At 42.0% G+C, this 19,579-nt stretch overlaps 1 protein-coding gene across 3 annotated transcripts in view; it reads left to right on the top strand.

Annotated features, from left to right (window-relative positions):
- Positions 1-19,579, top strand: part of CAMK1D (calcium/calmodulin dependent protein kinase ID) — a 218,910-nt gene that overhangs the window by 75,019 nt on the left and 124,312 nt on the right. For all 3 annotated transcript variants that reach the window (XM_027679541.1, XM_027679540.1, XM_027679538.1), the window contains exon 2: positions 18,120-18,251. In XM_027679541.1, the coding sequence (XP_027535342.1) occupies positions 18,120-18,251 (132 nt within the window). The remainder of the gene's footprint in view (positions 1-18,119; positions 18,252-19,579) is intronic.

Genomic DNA, 19,579 nt, shown 5'->3' with positions numbered 1-19,579 from the left:
TAGCTCAGATACTTCTGCAGAAGCTCTGCTGATGATATACGAGAGGGACCGATTTCAGCCACTTAGTTGAACTGTGAAGAGAATGGTGGTAAAACTCAACAAATCCCAATTTATTTTTATTTTTTATTTTTCCCATCCTGAGGATGTTATTCAGGATGCAAAGAATGATCAGTCAGTGGAATAAGAAGATGCTTTTACAGATGCTTTTTACAGAGCTGCACTTGAAGTGTTTTGTTTGGATTTTTAAATGTCAAGGCAGTCCTACTGTTTAATTGAGATTTAAATATGAAATAGGTTCCCAAACAGGCACAGACTGTACAATGTCATACCCGATATTAAACCTGGGATTCACCTACCCCTCCCCTTCCATTTAAACAGTAAAATTTGGAAGGGAAGGGATGAGGGATGCCTGCATTCCCTCATCTTCTGTCTTTGTTAAGTACTTAATTATTTTTGTTACCTTCTTACGTATTCATAAGTGGGAACTGCTCTGTGTCTGATGTGGGTAATTTCTCATTGTATTGTGCTTCCAAATTGACACTTATAAATTAAACAGCGGTGTAGCATCCCAGAGAGCACTATTGTGGTACAATTAGGAATGTAATTGCATGGAGTCACCTGGGAGGCAGCTGGGATGGGGAAGACATTGCAGATATTAGAAATGAGGATGGCAGAAATAACACCAATGTGCAGAAAACTCGCCCAGACGATCCCATTATAATTGTACTCACCAGTTTGCTCTGAGGAGGAAGGGTGGAAAAAGCATTAGAGAGCTGAGTGCTGCGTCTGCTTTCATTGAACTCAGATGAAATTTTCTCTTTAACTTCACCCTGAGCAATATATTGATTCTTAATGTAGGAATCTTAGATGCCTTATGGTAGGTATGGAAAAACCACTGGAAAAAGCAATTAATTTTTCTCCTCCTGCAGACCCATGCTACCACCTTGTCTCCTCCCAGGTGGGATAATGTTGCATAGGACTGAGCTTTCAGGTAGAACTGAGTCAGATACAAGCTTGGAGAACTTGGTAGGGGAAACCATATGCTCCCTGAGCTCACTGGAGTTGTGTTTACTTCTACTTTGATCACAGGGGTTGGTTTGTAGCCTTCTTTCAGATGTGATTATCATCCTAATTGGTCCTAATGAGAACTACACATGCAGAGGAAAGGGGGTAATGAGTGTTCCTCCCCCAATCTTGTTCTATCTCCAAATTACAAATAATAGGAAAAGAGATGTGTGTCTCTTTTATATATATATGTGTGCATATATATATATGAGATATATATGTATATACATCCTCTGCATTGCTGTTGTTTTCATCATAACCTTCAGCCCCTGAATGTGTTTAACATGGGAATTTTTAGCTTCTTTAGGAACATAAGACTGAAAAAAAAATTGTGGGGGATATTGGGCGGTTATTTTTCCCTTCCTGAATTGGAGTAAAGACTAAATAGACAACTCTGGAGGCATAAAGCTTCCTGCTGCTGCCTGCTCCAGTCTCACCTTTGTGCTGCCAGCACTCATCCATCCTGTCCCAGGAAGGACAAACCTCCCATGTGAAGCTCCCTGGCAGAGCTGCTGTTTCTGGGGGATCGATCCCAGTCCCTGCTCCTGGGTTTTTAGGCACGTGACTGGGTTGAATCCATGAAATTTGTTTCTTGCTGGGTAAACACTGCCTCGTGGTAGCCTGCCAGGGACTGCTGACACTGGCTGCGTTTGGACGAGTGACCTCCTGGGGAATGGGGCCCTCAGCAGTTTTATGATTAACATTTTAATGGCGTGCTATGAGGGAACATTTTTCTCAGGAACAGATAGCCGGAAAAACTCATGTCTTAACTGTTTCTCCGGTTGGAATGGGCACTGCATGTTTGCTAGGTGTGCTGGAGTCTCTCCAGGCTTGGGTGAGGAAGAAGAGATTTCCTTGGAGCTCACAGAGGTCCTCTTATCACTGGGAAGGGGAAAAACTGCTTGCACAAGTATACCTCCTCTGTTTCTGCTTAACTGGATAAATGACCCTCTGGACCATTTATTAGTCCAGGCTGTTGTGATTTACTGGGTGATGCTTGGAGGGATGCCTCTGGTTTATTGGAGTTGCATCCCATTTTGGGCTTGGAATTAACAGGGCAATGCACAGCCTGGGCTGTGCTAGAGCTGTTGGAACACAACTTGAGCTGCCCTTCTATGCTGGGGAGAAATGAGGTGCCATCCTTCATATTTAAGGGCCATTTTGGGAGCAGGAGCATTCTCTAGGCATAGGCGACATATGGAGCAGCAGCAGAGACCATCTCTGGCCCTACCATTTACCCTGTGTGTGTGCCAGGGTTGATAAGTTTGAAAATGGATGTGGTAGAGCTCATTCTCAGGAATGGACCTCCAAAAGGCAGCAGATATCTCCCTAAACAACATTCCTGGTAAAAGCAGGAGCAGCAAGTGGGTAACTTTTTAAGGGTTCCTTCCCATTCACAGGGAAGCAAAATTCAATCTGGCTTACATAGCCAAGCAGCTTTGAATTGACTCTGTCCTTAGCTGATGTGACTCAGCGTACCATAAATCAGTATAGCTTCATCAGCATGGTAACTCAGGTAAGTACCAGGAAAGGGCCTGGCCCATGGATAACATGGAAATAATATGGAAAGCCAGGGATGAATAATTTCAGAATATAGACGTAGTCATGGTAGTAGTAATAATAATAATATTTTCCCTAGTGGGAGAAAAATAGACCTTTCATGGTTGTTGTGCCTGCAGCTATTAAATATGGATGAGACAGATGAAATGCTGCTTCTCCTATTACACAGAAATGAATAAACAGTAATTCTCAATCACTATATGCATCTCAGGCTTAAAAAACCCCACAGAACCAAGTTAAATATGAACACCTGCTAACATTTGTGTGTGCTACTCCAAGGCTTTTGTCAACAAAGAGAAAAGATTTGCTTCTTTATAAGGACTTTGATGGCAACTCAACCAAAGGGTATTTACACTGCTAAAGTTAGGAAAATACGTTCAATGCCAAACATGGGAGTCCAGTAAACAAGTTTACTGTTCGACTCACTGGGCTGATGATTCTGCTTGTTTACTGCAGCTTTAGTAGCGTATGATTTAGAAAGCAAGAAACACTTCTGAAATTTTAAATTTTCATGACAAGATTGGAGAGAATGATGCCAGCTTTTCAGTGAATCTCTTTTCCAGGGAAGAACTAAGCTTTAAGCCTATCACAGATGATTTATGTGTGAGGACAGCAGTCTGTGATACAGGAGGAGGGCTAAAGCAAGAGGTCTAAGGGAGTAAAGGCTGTGTGTGATCTGGCAGCACGTGAAGACGGTCTTCCAGTTCAGTAGTGGGTGATGGACTGAAGAGACCTGGGGTTAATCTGCTTTATGACCTTCCTTGCCCTAGTTCCCACGTATTCATACATGTGACAGCACTGCCTAATCCCATAAGGATGTTGTAAGGACAAATGCATGAGAAATTTTGAGAGTTTAGGCTATTCTAGCTGAAGGGATGCAAAAGCAAGTTGTTATATGCCATTCAAGATGTTATAATTAAGTATTGGGATATGAACTTTAATTTAACTAGTGATAGGTACCTTCTCATCCCACAAGGAAGAGACAACTGTTAAATGCAGGAGTAATTAAAGGCCCATCACTCACAGCAAAAATAGAGGAAGGCGGGGCTTATATTTATTACGCAGAGATCAGTCCAAGAAGATCACAAAGGCTCTTTCCTCCATGTATTTGTGATGCACCTTTCAAAACTGTGTTTTCCCTGGACATCTTGTAGTAATTCTCTGCTGGTTTAATTCCTCTCAAGTCAGATGTTGTCTTTATTACCACATGTCTGATGTACTGCTAGATGACTGGGTTACTTAGGTGAAAATGCACTTGCTGGAGTTAGACAATATTTTACATGCACTTTTGGCCATGGGTTAACCCTAAAGAGGTTCCTGTCTGTCTCAGTGATTGCTTGACTGTTGCTTGACTATCCATGCATTTTGCATGCCCCCTTTTTCCCATGAGCTGCTGCTCTGCTGCATTAATGGACCTATAAGAACAGCTGTACTGGGTCAGACCAAAAATGCAGCTCATCCAGTGCTCTGTCCCTGCAGACAATGCCAGATGTCTGGGAAGGAATGTATAGGTCAGCACTTAGCAATAATGTAACTAGAATACTGTGAGTGGTCCTCTAGCATTCAGTGAGATGTGTGCAGGCATTTTCTGAGACTCAGATGGTGCTTTAGTGATCTGGGATGAATTTGGTCATCAGTAATTATCCAGTTGTTTTCTGAATCCTTGTTAATGCCCACTGTGTCCTATGGAAAGAAACTTGATGAAGTGTTTTGAAGCCTGGATTTCCTTCTCAAAACCATATTAGCTTTTCAGAATCTATCAGATTCTTTCATGTGTTCAATAATATATCTTTGGCCAGAGATATATGCTTCCTTATAGTTTTTACTGACCTGCTGATGTCAATTTTACTAATCTGGAGCTCTTTATAACTCCTGAATTATTCCTTTGAATCCCTTTTTAAAAGTTACACCAGGTTAGCCACCTTCTAATTTTTGAGTGCCCATAAACGTTAAGGGGGCGGCTCCACTCTGTGTTTAGAGCTCCAGTAATTTCATGACGATGTTCCCGTAGAATGGGGAAGTCGAGGCTATAACCCTTCCTACCAACCTTGTAAAGAAGGTTTCCAATGTAAGAACCTCCCCAAACCTTCCTGCAATGAGCACAAATGTAAAAAAAAAGTAATTTGTTTGCTATAGTCACATGGGTTTATTCATGCTGCTTCTATACTTGGTTGCTTCCTGGTCCATCAGTGGTTTGACACGTGTCTGGCTTCTGATATGTGCAAAATAGTCTTATTGACTTCCCTGCCTGGTACAACTGTTCTTCAGATGCTTTCCCTTGCCTTTTGAAGTTTTATATTTTAGCCACTAGAACTTAAAATCCATTTTTGCTCTCTCATTTGGACACAAAACTTCTGATTTTGAGGATGCTGTCTTGCTTCTCATATTTTCTCTTGCTCAGCTGCCTGGCCTGCCAGACTTCTCTGGTTTTGGAGTTATACCTGGGGTATATATTTGCTCTGTATTTCAAACATTGATGTTTTTAAACAGTGCCTGTGCCTCCTGCAAGTTTTCACTCTCCTGGTTCTGTCTCCCAGGACATCCTCACTTCTTGTTTAACAACTTTGCTAATTTTTATAATTATTCTTTCAAAATTAAACATGACACTGAAGATTTAGTACAGTGTGAGAGGTTATACATCCTTTCCTAAGAATTCTGGTTTTATCACATGTATATCCTACTATAGGTTGAGAGTTTCTTGCCGTGGAGACTGAAGGGGAATCCAGTTCTTGCAGACTCCTTTTGCTGATTGTTTCTAGCCCCACTCTCTAGTACTGGTTTAAAAACCATTCACTATATTTGTGATTAAAACCCATTATGTGACATGGGAAAACAGCTGGTTACTTAACGTATTTAAACGTGTTTCGCTAGAGATTTATGGAAAGAAATTATAGAGCATCAAATTTAAAATGAACAAAGAAGAACACTCTCATATGATTTGTTCTTAGTGGAGCTTAATTCCACAGGTGACTGAAATTTAAAGTGTAAATGGGTTGGAGAAAATGAATTACACAGATTAGTAGAGGACAAGTACCTAAAACATGATGGGTCAGTGCAACTGTGATTTGAATAGAGATCCCTTTTCTGCATCACTGACTGCTGGAGGCTGGAGAGATAAACAGGGTGGGAGGAAGTCTTATACTACTTGAGGTCTGTTTCTTAATGCTCTTTCTTTAAATAACTGTTAATGGCTATTAGTAAAGAAAGGACCCTGGTTTGGGGAAACCCCGTTGCTTCTGTTAAGCCTTCTTTGCCTTCTTCATGTCTTCCTTTAACCAGGTAAAAAGGATACGCTTCATGAGCACACCACGTGAGTTTACATTTCAGGAACCTCAAGTCTTTATTTGTTTGGAATGAGTTTTCATTCACTTAGAAATGGAAACATTTTAATGGGAAAAGAGCTTTGTTTCAAAAAGAGCATAAAGTTTCAAATAAAATTAGACTCTTACCCCTTGCAGAAAACAAAACTCTTTTCCCCAATGAAATACTATAGTTTTTTCTGCAACTCTAACAGTTCTACATACGTCCTTTTGACCTGTCATGTTTTAATGGACTCAAAGGTTATTTCTTCATGGTGAACCTCCCCATCTGATCGTGGTGGGGAGAGATGCTGTCTCATTTTGATCTATTCCTAAATCCCAGGGATCAACTTCTGCACTTGCTGTCAGCATCAAGTGTCCAACTCATCCTCCCCTCCAAGCCCTTTCAATGACAATAAACAGAAGTTCCCCAGGAAGCCAGATTTCTGGAATTTTTTTAGCTTTTCTTCTTTAATCCACTTTTAACCTGTTCTGAATACTCTGCAGCCCATCTCTTTTGTGGGCTGGTGTACCAACCACAGCACATCTGTACCACACACAACCTGTGGCAGCTTTTACCAGCTGGACCAGGCACAGCTTGGCTCCTCAGCTCACTGCCAGTGGCCTGTCATTTGCAGTATTTTTGGGAACTGACTCTCAGATAACCTTCACAGTGCATTGGGAGAGATATTCCTGCAATCCTACTGTTCCTTGTCTCTCTGCCAGTGTTCTCCTACAATCCTTTTGGGGTGCTTTAAGCTTCTGGGGTACATGTCACCTGGGAGGATATTATGCTACTTCCTTTTTATTTGTGAAATTATGCAACAACTTCCAAAGAAACACAGGAATTATTGCTGTCAGGTTTGAAGAGCTGTGTTCCCCTCTTCCCACCCTCATCAACTCGTGGGGCACGTAGCAGTGCCTCTCATCCCTGCTTCCAAGGTATGGGTTGGGTTATCTGGACCCACATGGAGGCTGAGAAGCACAGTGGTGGCGATGTCAGTGTGTGTGTAGCATGTCAACCCGAGATGGAAATCAGTTCTGAGAAATTTAATTTTTCAAAATAGGCAGGGCGCGTGGCAGTCATCTCCTAGGAAACTCAGCATTGTATTATGAGACTATAACGTGCTGTGATTACATTTCAGATAAAGGGAATCGGCGTGGCTGTCAAATTGTTTCTGGTGAAGTTTTCCAACACAGAAGGACATCCCTTATGCAGCAGTTGGCTTTGGTTGGTGTTCATGAGCTGGTCGAGGCACTGAGATGGTTGCCCCTGTGCTGTTGCTCACTGGAGGATGGGAGGTGAAGACTGAGGCACGAGTAGCCCGGCTCTGCCGTGTGTTTTACTGTGTGCTGGAGCTGTGGGCAGTCAAGAGTCTATCATGGCTCTGGTGAGTCAGGTGAAGCTCAGTAGCAGAAGCTTGCCCAGGCAGATCTGGAGGTCTTCACTCTTCATCTCCTCAACAGCAGAGTTGGTAAATACGTTAGTGATTGTTTTCTATGAGGACTAAGCCACTTACTATTAAACCAGAAATCTGAAGACTTTTTATGGATAATGTGACAGAGATACTGATGTCTGTCTCACTGCTGATGTATTCCATAGACCTTCTCAATGACCAGTTGTTTCCATGGACCAGACTGAACTCTTTGGGCAGGGAGATCTGTCCTCCATTCAGATGAAATACAGGAAACACCAGCACCTTTTCTCTACTGTGAGTCTCTAACGTGCTCAGCTGCTTTCATGCAGATCTATGATGCTGAAAGGACTCATTCCCTCATGATTCTGTCTTCTACCATTATATGGGCAAGGCAGCAGAAGGCAGGGATGACTCCTATCTCCAGAGGACAGGATTGCTGCATGGGTCACTGACCTCTGTTGTTAAAAGCATGGGATAAACCCAGAGGGTTACTGTTGCCAGGCCTTGTAGGCTTCCTCCTTCATCTGAATAAATGCCTGGGCTGGGCATGGTTTGGATGGAAGCTGATGCAGCTTCTGGTTCCTCATCTCCTGGGGAGTTTCATTTTGGCCAATTTCTGTATAGCTCTGTGACATCAGTGAATGTTCCTTCAGAGCAGTGTGAAGGCTCATGACATTGAGTTCATGGGAGGAGAGTTGTGCTGGTTCTGAATCTATTCTGCAAGTAACTTCAGTAGTCTCAACACAGCACCTTAAATACGGAGCAACACAGAAATTCCTCGTCAACAGAAGCTGAAAGGAAAACCCTTCTTGCAATGACTTTTTTCAGTGAGAACGACTGAGGCTTGCACATGTGGATAGTGTGTGGCAACTCTTTTTGCAGAAGTATCTGTGAGTTTCAAAGTCCTGGTAACTTTGCGGGCAGTTACGCTGAAACAAGCTTTGCCAGCATGTTTGTTATCAAGCTTGCCAGTTGCTAGGCAAATGAGTTTGCTAAGGTTTCTTAATGTACCTCAGCTCAGACATGAAGCTACATATGGACACGTGAGTGAAGAGGCTGGAGAGTACAAAAGCAAACACTCTTCTAGTATTTTGAGATGTGGCCATTGAAAGTAAGACTGCAGATGGAGCTCTGAATATCCTGCAGTGCCTTTTCCTACCAGAACTAAGTTCTGAGCTGCAAAGTCATTTATATTCCATCGTACTGAATTGTTTCTCTCTCTTTTTTTTTTTTTATTTTTTTTTTTAGTTCTAAACTATGATTTGGAGTGGGCAAAGATAAAAAATGCACATAATTTGTAGTCCAGATATTTAAGATGAATATGCAGGACTGGCTGTCTGGCTGAGACAACAGGATGATAACAAGCCAATTAGAGTTTCACAGAGGCACAGAAGGGCTCTTACACAATGGGAGTTGTTCAGCTGTGCTCGTGACAGCTCTGGACCCTGTGGCCTCCTCTTTTGGTGGCTGCTCATCACATTCACGGAGGTGCATCCTGACTAGGACTGTACATTGGGTCTAAAGGATTAAACTGGAAAAGGCGGATCCTAGGAGATGTGCCTTGATTTCATGGTCTGGTTATCTAATCTAAATTTGTTCTTAGAATAGGCAGAAACTGTGCTGTGATCATCCACACTAATGTCTGGGCATCTCAGATGGTCTCTTTGACCAGAGTCATGCAGCAAATGGAATGGAGAATTTTTGATTGACAGGGTTTAAGGATCCTACAGTCATAGTGGTCTGTCCTCAATATATTTTTGGATGTGATGTAAGCATCTGTTGAAGATGCTTCTCAGAGTACAACAGAAATGGGCACTTTTAGATCATGCAAAGCTCGCAGCTTTTAAGTGATTATGTAAGAAGAATCACAGAATTGTTAAGGTGGGAAAAGACCTCTAAGATCATTGAGTCCAACCATTAACCTAATGTTGCCATCCTCACCACTAAACCATGTCCCCTGGTGTCATACTGATCCATTTAGTTCCTGTTACTCAAGTCCCTCGTCTGTAGTGTGGCCAGAACAGCTCATGAAAGATGGGGTTGGTGTTTGAAAGTCACAGGTCAAGTGATACAATTCTTTGCCTGTCACCGCTGAGGAAGACTACCAGAACTGATACTGAGGCTTTATTTTATAGAGATATAAATGCCACCCAAATGAATGAGGTGCTGTGCAGACTTTTGCAACTTGGATCTGTGGAAGTCCAGGCACCTTTAGACAAAAATTCCTGGCTAAATGGAAATTTCCCATGGTTTAGACACAACTGCAAAGCTATTTGACATTTAGGCAGTGGCTAGTTCCGTCTTCATTAAAGAACTCTTTAGAAGGAACATAAAAGTTGTTCCAGGCAAAATCTTGGAGAATGCCATGGCATGCCAGATCTTTTCTTAAGTTTCCATGTGGAAGAAGAAGAAACATGCTTTTTCAAATTGGTGTAATCTGCTTTATACGTCCAGATAAGATCTCCAGAAATAATAGACCCTGCATTTATCAGTGTCAGAATAGGGAAATGCTTTGAAAAAAGATAATTATGGAGATCACTTCTGCCTCAAGAAAGGTTTGAGGTCATTATTAGAAGAAAAAAAGGTTATTTTCTTGTGAGAATGCTGCCATCAGATAAACCCTGGGAGACAATGAGCTCCTTTTGACTTAAAAAATGAAAGCGGAAAAAAGGTACTTAAATATTCACTTTGGAAAGAAAGTGATCATTGGTGGAGAGAAAAAACCTGCTTAACAGCTCATTTGTCAAGTATATAATGGAAGGAAGTTCTCAGCACAGAGAACTGCACGTTTTGCTTTTAATTCTGTATAGCTTTACTGTGACTGCCACAGACAATGTCATATAAATGTAATAGGCTTCTAAAGACAATACTTCTCTTTCTAATAGGGGTCAGGATTAATCAGAAAGGAGCAAACAGTTCAGGAAAGAAGAGGATTGCAATAACAAACATGACTGGGGATCTGAGCTGGGCCAGTTTCCCTTTTTAGCATCCATGCATCACTGTCTCAGAACAGACTGCATAGCATCCTATTAAATTAGCATACACCAGGCAGCTAAAACAAATTAGTGCATCTCAGAAGGGGAAGAGGTTCTTCAGAAGCTTTTCTTTTTGGCTTAATTTCTGTGTTTTGTGTGGTTCCTTCATCTTTGAACCCAAGTTTTATGGCACTGAAGCCTGTGTGCCTCATTCTGCTCTGCATATGATGGCTTTTCTTGCCTGGAAGTCTCCTTGATCATGTGCTTTGGTGCCTGGAGTGTGTGTCGGAGTGTCCCAAGCACCGTGGGAATTCCCATCTCTGTGGCTGGGAGCCATCCCAGCAGTGCTCTGCTCTCCTGCCTGCATTACAACACAGGTCTCAAATTGGCATTTCCCTGCTGGCCCTCAAAGCTGGAGCTGAGCTGGCTCATGGTGGTAGGCAGGGAGAGGTGTTCAGGGTGCAAGGGAGCAGTGTGGCACCTTTGCTCGTGCCTCTCAGCATCATGTTTGAAGGAAGGGAAGGGAGTTCCTCAGTGACAAGGCGTGCTAGTGGTGTGTGCCATGCCCTGCTCTGACCTTGACATTCATCCTGGAGTAAACTAATTTCAACTACAGAATGGTTTAAATAGCTTCCAGCAATTTTTCCTTGAATGCAAAGGATTGTTGCTCATTAAGGATGTGGTTGTGTTCTGGTGAAGGTGGTCCAGGGGAAGAGGCAGGGTTCTGGAGGAAACCACCTTGACTATATTGTTGTAAATTCATGCCTTATGATGTGCAACTTTTTTGGTGTTTTCTGACTTCATAGAAGTCTCTCTCCTCTGAATAGCTTTCCTTTAAGTAGCTGACATGGAGTTCAAATCTTAATTCTAGTTCTTTTGGTGAGGGTTTTTTTTTGTTGTTGTTGTTTTCTTTCTTCCCGCTGAGATTATAAAATACTGAGTAGCTAAACCAAAAGAAATTATGAGCCTCAAATTGTCATTAAAATTCTTGCAACTGACTCTGGTGACAAAAACTGTCAAAACACTAAGCTCTTGTAATTGTAGATAATAGTACCCAAGGAAATGGAAGTTAAATCCAAACAAATAGAAAACTTTCAGTGACTACACAAGATGAAAGCTTTGTGCTGCTCATTCTCTCTCAGCAAGTCACCCTGCAATGGTGGGAGGAAACCAAACTGGTTTATAAGGAGGGGAAAGAAGCATGATATATGAGGTGTCTCTGTAATGGTCGTGGTTATGAATCCCAGCAGAGATCTTGGTACTGATGTGGTTACTTTGTCCCAAAAATTGTGTTAAAGCGGGAGCAACAAAGTGCCTGGAAAGATGAGTCTGGAGTTCGGGATGTGCTGCCCATTCCTGGGCACGGTGACTCCCAGGGTCCTCTCACATTGTGGGGTAGTGTGTGGTCATTGAAGGACTCCAGTGGTTTTAATGTAACCTAACTTGGACAAAATGCTGAGGGTATTGCCATGGGGCAGTGGCTCAGGGCAGAGAGAAACATGTCAGTGCTCCAGAAAGAAGCTCCTTGCTACAGGAACACCCAGAAAAGAGTACTTTTTCCCCTTGCCATTGTTTGAGTGTCCATCAGGCTACAGCAACAGCATTTTGACACAGTGGGAAGTGCTGTTTATCATCAGTAATGGGGTAATAGTAGCCCCACCCCTGGGCATCAGGCATCTCCATGGGGTCATCCCTTTGGGTGGGGATCAGGATCAGCCCTGGAGAGGGGAACCAGGGTCAGACACAGCCCAGGGCAGGGCTGTGTGGTGAGCAGACGCTCACTGGGCCCCAAGGCAGGAAACAGCATTTCCAATTGTGGCTGGGTGGCTTAGTGGAAGTTAAATGAGTAGTGAGGCTAAAAATACCAGTGTTAATACAGTGATCCCAGTTGCTGTGCTCTTGCCCAGGCAGGGGAAGCATTGCCATAGAAGGGGCTGTAGGGCTGGAACCGTGTGTTTGATGAATGAAAATAGCTAGAAAAAGCATTTGTGCTCTAAAGAATGGATGGCTGCAACCAGATTAGTCACCGTGTTTCTTTTGCCATAAATTTATATGCAGTTCTTGAGAATATGTAGGGATCTGTACCATGTGTAACACAGTCCCAAAATCCTTTTCCTTTCCTCTTGGCTCACTGAAAGCACCCTCCACACTTTGGTTTTGTTAAATTTCCACTCAGACATCACTGAGCTACTGAAAATTACATTGTAAATTCATTTTCATGCAGCTATTGCCAATACAATATTGTCATTGATGGATGTGATTTCGGAATGAAAAACTTCATTTTCAGCTTTAGTTTGTGTTTATGCTGGGTTGTGCCTGGATCATGTGTGAGGAGGGTGAGGAGGTGTGTACAGAAACAACTGAGTAGAAAATCAAAAAAAAAAAATAGCCTGAGCTCATCCCACAGATCTGAAAATGGAACCGAAGATTTTTTTTCTTACATACTTGCCTCTGTTTGTGGTGCAGTGCAAAGTCACCTTTCTCTGTGGAGTCAAGGAGCAGAATTTGAGTGTGGTTGCCAAAGCTTCACTACGAAAATTACCTTTAATTTGGTTGGTCTCACTTTTACCCAGTCTCCTGTCTCAGGATGATCTTCACGGTGGACGTGGTATATTTTTCAGATGATGAGTGTTCACTACTTTTTTTTCCATGGTTTGGCTGGGGCAAAGTACACACGGAAAGCCAACTGTATCCTAATTAAGGACATTAGCTATGTGCAGCCTGAAGATGTGAAATCTGTTTCCTGGCTATGTCTATTGATTTAGTGTGACAGAGCACCTGCTAATGCAGTGGAAAACTGCTCAACATGGAAGTCAAATGGAAAAAATGAAGTTTTGTCTCCTCTATCAACTCTTCGTCTTCATTTTGTCAGTATTTTTGTGACAGCAGTTTTTTTGTTGAATGAGAACAGATTTGCTGTCACAGTATATGCTGTCCATTATATTTCAGTGTTCATATTAAACTGTAGTTCAAACAGAAGAAGGAAAAAGTTATTTGTTCTTTATTTTGCTTTGATCTGCAGGATAGCCTAGCCTTGCTGCCATTGCTTTCTCATAGAAAATCCAGTCTGTTTGGGTATGAATCCCATTCATATTACAGTGTTAATCTTGAAATTCTAATCTTTAAATCTAGATAAAGTAACTGAATGAAAAATAATTTAAATTAATTGAAACTATAAAAGATTGTCATCCCATAGGATACTGCATGGTCCAGGTGTGAGCAAAGGGGTGAGAAGTCAGAACATCTTAAGTGCCCTCTAGAATTGGCCGTTATCTCAATGTCACCCATCAAGTCCTTTAACCTCTTTTATTTCTTGTGTTGTTCCTAATTCATATAGAAATGATCTAAATCATAAAATTATTCCATGACTTAATTAGAAGTGTGAAAAGAGTAGTTCCTCTGGGGTAAATGATAATATGGTCAAAGCTTTCAGAAATAGGTTGTTGCCGCACATGTATTTTGGCAGCTAAAGGTGGTTTCATTTTGCAGAAGTTTCTCATTTACCCATTTCCACCACTGTCCTACTTCCTTAAAACCATGATACTTTTTTATTTGTTTACTATAATCTCCAGGCAGGACAAGGAAAGTTCCTGAAGGATTTTGAAGCCCTTCTTCAGAGAGGCAAAGAGTGGGTCCCCGGGCATGTTGGAAAGGTTGCAATTACCTCTTTTCCATCTGAAAGGAATGGGACATCCCAACCGTTGCAGACACCTTTAAAATCATAACTTTTAATCAATTAACCTCTTTCCCCTATTTAAAAAAATCATAAATCTATATGAGAGTGTGAAAATACTTTTTGGTCCATATTTTTGGGGAGGAAGAGAATAAAACTCCCCCAAAAACTTTCACAGAGAAACACCTTCCTTGGTATTTCACAGAATCAAAAAATCCTCGTTTACCTATGTCCTTCACAGAAATCTTGTTTTTCCATGCATGAGATTTTGGATAAAACCTCATGATTCAAAATGTAAGATTGACCAAGAAGGTTTATGAGTCTCCTTTAGGCTCACCGTGATGACAGTGGAAATGCAGGCATATGGGTCAGTTCTTGGGAACATCACATCATTATAAACACCATGTGGTACCTGCTAGGAGAGGTGGGGTTTTAATCCAGAGCCTTCTCTGAGCTGCAGACCTGTAGCATTCTGGTTGCCCAACATCTCCTGTATTGTTTTTTTTCCTTTTTATTGTGTAACACTATGATGCTTAATGGAAGCCGTGCCTTTGAAACAAAAACTCCTGTCATGTTGATCGTGTAAAATGCAATATTTTCAGAACTCAAACTTCTTTACAGAATTTTGTACAAATAATTTTTAACCCTTAATAAAGAATTGTAATAAATTCTTGGAGATAAACAGATTCCTTCATTAATCATGATTTTAAAGACCATAATAATTCTTTTTAGGGAAAAAATTTCTTCTTTAGCAAGCCGGCCTCACTGGTAGTTCTGGGGAACAACTTTGCGGAGGTGGGGAATTTGCTGTAGGATACATTGCAGTTAGCAAGAAAACAAGGAGCCTTGTCTTTCTGACTTTCTGTTATTTATCTATTCATGTGTGAGCCAAGAGGGGTTTAGTGGAGGCTGGACTGAGTTATTAAGGGTGGATGAATTCAGCTGCAAGTTTGAAACGATGGTAATTGCTTGCCCATCTATTCGGTATTATTTTTGACTCTTTCCTGACACCAGCAGAGTGTTTCCGAGAGTTTCTTTGCTGCCTTTCCCTTGTTGATGCTCCCTCCTACCATTTCTTTCTTCTTGTCTTATGCGTCTGAATCTCTGTTTAACACTTTGATCCCTATCTGCACCTGTTCCCTCCCTTCTCTTTCCTTCCAGCACTTCACTTTATTTTGTGCTTTGACTTGTTGCTTTGCCCCGCTCCCTTGCTCTGTGAACACAGGAGTATTAACAGTGCTCAGGATAGTGCAGAGTAAGTCACATCTGCCTCCTCAAATCACCCTCCTGCCTTCCCGGCAGATCCACCCCAGCTCTCCCCCTGCATTGCCTGGGGGCTCTTCCCAGCACCAGCAATTTTATGCCATGGCCTCATACAAAAATCAATGTAAAATAGTGTCCTGTCAGTGCCCAGGGTTGACATGTGAGCAAACATTTTAGCTGAGCTTCAGCTTATTTCATGCTTTAATGAGAAAGGTTGTTAAGAAGATATGGCATTGGGTTTTATGAGTATCTCAGAGCTCCTCAAAAAAATTTCATTTAAATTCACAGAGGCTTTTTCCAGCCAGTGAAACCCATGTCTGTCCTGGTAAGCGGAGAAAAAAATCCAGCAAAATGATGAAGCCAACTAAAATGGAGTAATTTCCCAAAGCTAGCTTTCTTGTATAGAGGGATATAAAGGGATTTCCATTATTTTGCTGTCTGAAAACAGCAATGAAATCCAGATTGAGATGGGAGCTCCCTGTGTTTTTATAATATCGTAAACACTGGGAGAGCTGTGTGATCAGTAAAGGACTGGTATGCATATGCTGCTTCTCACAGCATTTAACTGAAGGCAAAAAGCTTGTTCAAGACACAGGTGGAGTGAAGTGCGGTGTTGAAAGCTTAAGCAGATGGGACTTAAGGGGTTCATGAAATATAACTGGGAGCAGCCCTGTGAGTTTCAGAATGCTTTGGTCTGTAACCAAAATTGGTAACCACTGAGAGGTCTTAGGGCTTTCCAGCAAAAGGATTTTATTGCAGTTCTGGTCTGGCTGTCCCAAGGAAGAAGGTCAGGATGAAAATCTCATTTGGTAAATAAAATTACTGGGACTGTTGATAAGAGGAAAGCAAAGAACAGGTCGTTAAAAACACTTTGGGTGGCTTATTTGTGCAAGCCCTTTGGATCACTTGGGCGGATCCTAAATTGGAGCCCGTGATGCTCTGATGTGCTGTGGTAGATTATACTCAAAGCAGGAAACAGTGAATCATTCTAGTACTCAGTGGCATAAATGTGGTCATAGTCTGTCCTTTTTAGTAAAAATGATGCAAAATGTTCTTGGTTCAGAGGTTCACTGCCCTGTGTAGACAATCTGTCAAACATCTGCCGTAACAGCCTGCAAAAGTCTTTCTTCATACATTCCTAAACTTCCTATCACTATTTCCCTATCACTGTTGGCTGCAAAAGCATTTCTGGATAAGCGAGCACTTTCTTTCCAAAGCAGCAGTCTCTTCCTTTTGCTTATCCACTTATCCACAGGCTTAATGATTCATTTGGCTGTTCTGCAACTCAGGAACCGATGGTGAGGTCACAGCCGCCTGGTTGTGTCATCGAAGTGCATAACAAAAAAGGAGGAGGCTGGCCAGGAAAGGAAATGCTTCTGTTTATCCACAAACATCTAGATAAGCAGAACTTGTGGGTAATGAAAGCTGGAGAAACTTGATGGTAGCAAAATGAGGCTGTGATCAAACATTAAACTTTTAAGAGCAGGTTGGAGTGTGGTTAGGTTTGCTCAGCATGCTCCTGAGAATTTATCAGAGAGAGCTATGCAGGAGAACAGAATAATCTGCTGATGGGGGGAATTATAAAAGAAAGAGCGTTTTTATTTTGTAGAAACAAAATATGAACCTTGGTGGATCATAGAATTAAGTAATGGTTTGAGTTGGAAGGAATTTTAAAGATTCAGTGCCATACCATGGGCAATTCAATGCAATACCACACCTTCCACTAGACCATGTTGCTCAACCTGACCCTTCAGTTGTCATCAGGTTAGATAAGTCCTTGGACCTGATCTCTCTTGGACAAAGTGGGTGCTTCAGGAGGAGGTTTTGGTGAATAGGAGCAAAGATTTGCTGTTTCTCGTCAGGCCAATGTTCTCTCTTGCCCAGTACCTTGCTGCTAAACCAGTAACAAGTTCCAGAATATAAGAATGGTCCTAATGTAGCACAGCAAAGTCCAGAGTAGCAGTGTCTGAATGATGCTCAAATGCTCAAAAAACTCTTAAGAACCAAAAAAAAGTGTATATAGCACTGCCTGTAACGTTTTCCTGGCCTCTTCTCGATCAGGTCCAGATGCTTTGAAGGAAGCATTGAGAGTGCAAGAAACAATACACTGTTAGGAAATAACCTAATGAAGGAGAGGCACTGCCCACTCTTGGCAATTAGTGACTGGCTGCTGTGATGATGTTTCTTTATTTGTGTGATCCTCTCTGGGGTAACCATAGGGAGGCTGCTATTAAGACCAACGTTTGGATTTGTGATTTAATCTAATTCTTTGGCTTTAGTGGTTACACACATCAGTTTGTGTTGTGGAATAACTCTGTATACATAGAGAAATTCTGACTCTGCTTCCTCGCCTGAGTCAGGGTTGAGCCAACAGTGAGGAGATGCTCTGGCCTGCCAGGGAGGACCAGAGTGGGGGCCCTGACCTCTTGTGGTGACTGAGGAACCAAGAGCGCTCTTGGCAGTGATGTATCAATCCTAGGGACTTTGTGTTTTTAGGTGAATTAAACCTCCAAAAATCTTGGAAAGGGGAAAAGTACATCATCCTCCTAGTCAGCAGCCAGGCTGTGGTCCATGCCCCTGTGTGCAGAAATGGTACTTTCTCATTTTCAAGCTTTGCTTATATTTCTGGTGGACTATGCTTTTTTTGTAAAATTGTTGTATTTGGTAAGCCTTTAATGTTTTGTCTGAGTGTAAATGTCTGCATATGTTTGTAAAGGCAAAGAAAGATGCTCATCATGCCATTGCTGTGATTAACAAGAGCAGCTTTCAAAAAACACCAGAACTATATTTGATGGTTGTGTTTCAGTGAACAGCTTTCAAAGAAAAAGCACCACTTTAAACCATGGCTTTTCCTTTCTTCTTTCAGGGGTGCATTCTCCGAAGTTGTTTTGGCTGAAGAGAGAGCAAGTGGGAAACTCTTTGCAGTCAAGTGCATTCCCAAGAAGGCACTGAAGGGAAAAGAAAGCAGCATAGAGAACGAAATTGCAGTGCTCAGAAAGTGAGTATCAGACCTTCATTGCTGCCTCTTTGCTTCAATTAGACTCTTGCATTTAAGGAGCAGGAACAGTGATTGACAAATGTGACTGATAGTTTGTTCAGCCCGTCACAGGCAGACAAGACGTCCTGAGTTAAAATGGTGCTGAAAATGTTTTGAGAAATCCTCTGGTTTTCTTTTGTGTTAATGCAACCAACTGACTGCAGAGTGGGAAAGGAGAGGAGTTAGGCTGCAGTAAAGTCTTTGATGTTTTAAGAAGTCCTTATCCACTAATAATATCAGCAGTTGTCTCAAGGGCTTTGAGGAGAGTAAGAGGAGGTTATAATTTTCAAATGCATAAACATTCTGTATGCTAACTGCTCTGAAATTATGACATGCTATGGATTGTCATAGGAGATGGTGATAACCTGTGCCATGGAGAGGTACCTCTGCCACTTCTGAAAGGAGATTTATCAGGGTTGTCCACAGTGTGAATATTTTCCTCACTGTGGCTGGAACACATGGATAAGGAAAAGGCATTTCACAATTGCTATGAATTCCTTGTAGTCATTAGAGTTTTGATCCTTACCTCTTCCTCATCTTACGCCCTGAAGGTGGGATTCATCTCACCTGACTCAAGACATTTAGATCTGAACTCATCACCCTTGACTTTCTTTCTAGGAAACTGAGAGAGACTGGTCACTGTAGGATTAGTTCACGTAGTTTGTTTTAAACTTCTAAAAGTACCTTAACTTCTCATTGAGTTAAAGGCAGTACAATTACATAGAACTGTGTGTTGGACTGGAACATTGATTCCTGCTGCACTGCTGTTCCAAGTGGGACTTCTTGCCCCAGCTTTTGGTCATGTCAGAGCTGATGGCCGATCATGTGGGCACCGTGTGACAATACAGATCCTAAAATCTACCTGGATGAACTAAGTGCTCAGACAGCCTAAGCCAAAGGAGCTGGTTCAAGGGCAAATTCAGCCACCTCAGTAGACAGAGGGGGTCCTCTTTAAGTGGAAGGACATAAATGGGGCTTCAGAGAGCTACAAGTATGTGTAGCAGTTGCTTTTCCATTGCCGGGCCCACCTCAGGTCAGTACAATGTAAACCCAGTGACAAATGCAGCCTGTTGTCTTGCTGTGTAGTGTTATTGAGAACCTGTCATAAAACTCAGCCGTTGCCGTCTCCATAACCAGATAATTATGACCAATAACCACAGCTTGAAAAAGTCTTTATGTGTATGGGTTTGTCCCCTGGTACTCATTTGTGGGGTATAAGAGCAGCAATATTGACATGCAGTAAGAATTGCCTTGCATTGGCCTTGAACCTAGGCTGGTAAAGCAGAGAA

The sequence above is a fragment of the Neopelma chrysocephalum genome, unplaced genomic scaffold (genome assembly GCF_003984885.1).
Source record: "Neopelma chrysocephalum unplaced genomic scaffold, ASM398488v2 Primary Assembly neopelma1_45, whole genome shotgun sequence".
Classification (NCBI taxonomy): domain Eukaryota; kingdom Metazoa; phylum Chordata; class Aves; order Passeriformes; family Pipridae; genus Neopelma; species Neopelma chrysocephalum.
This window is presented reverse-complemented; position numbering and strand designations above follow the sequence as displayed.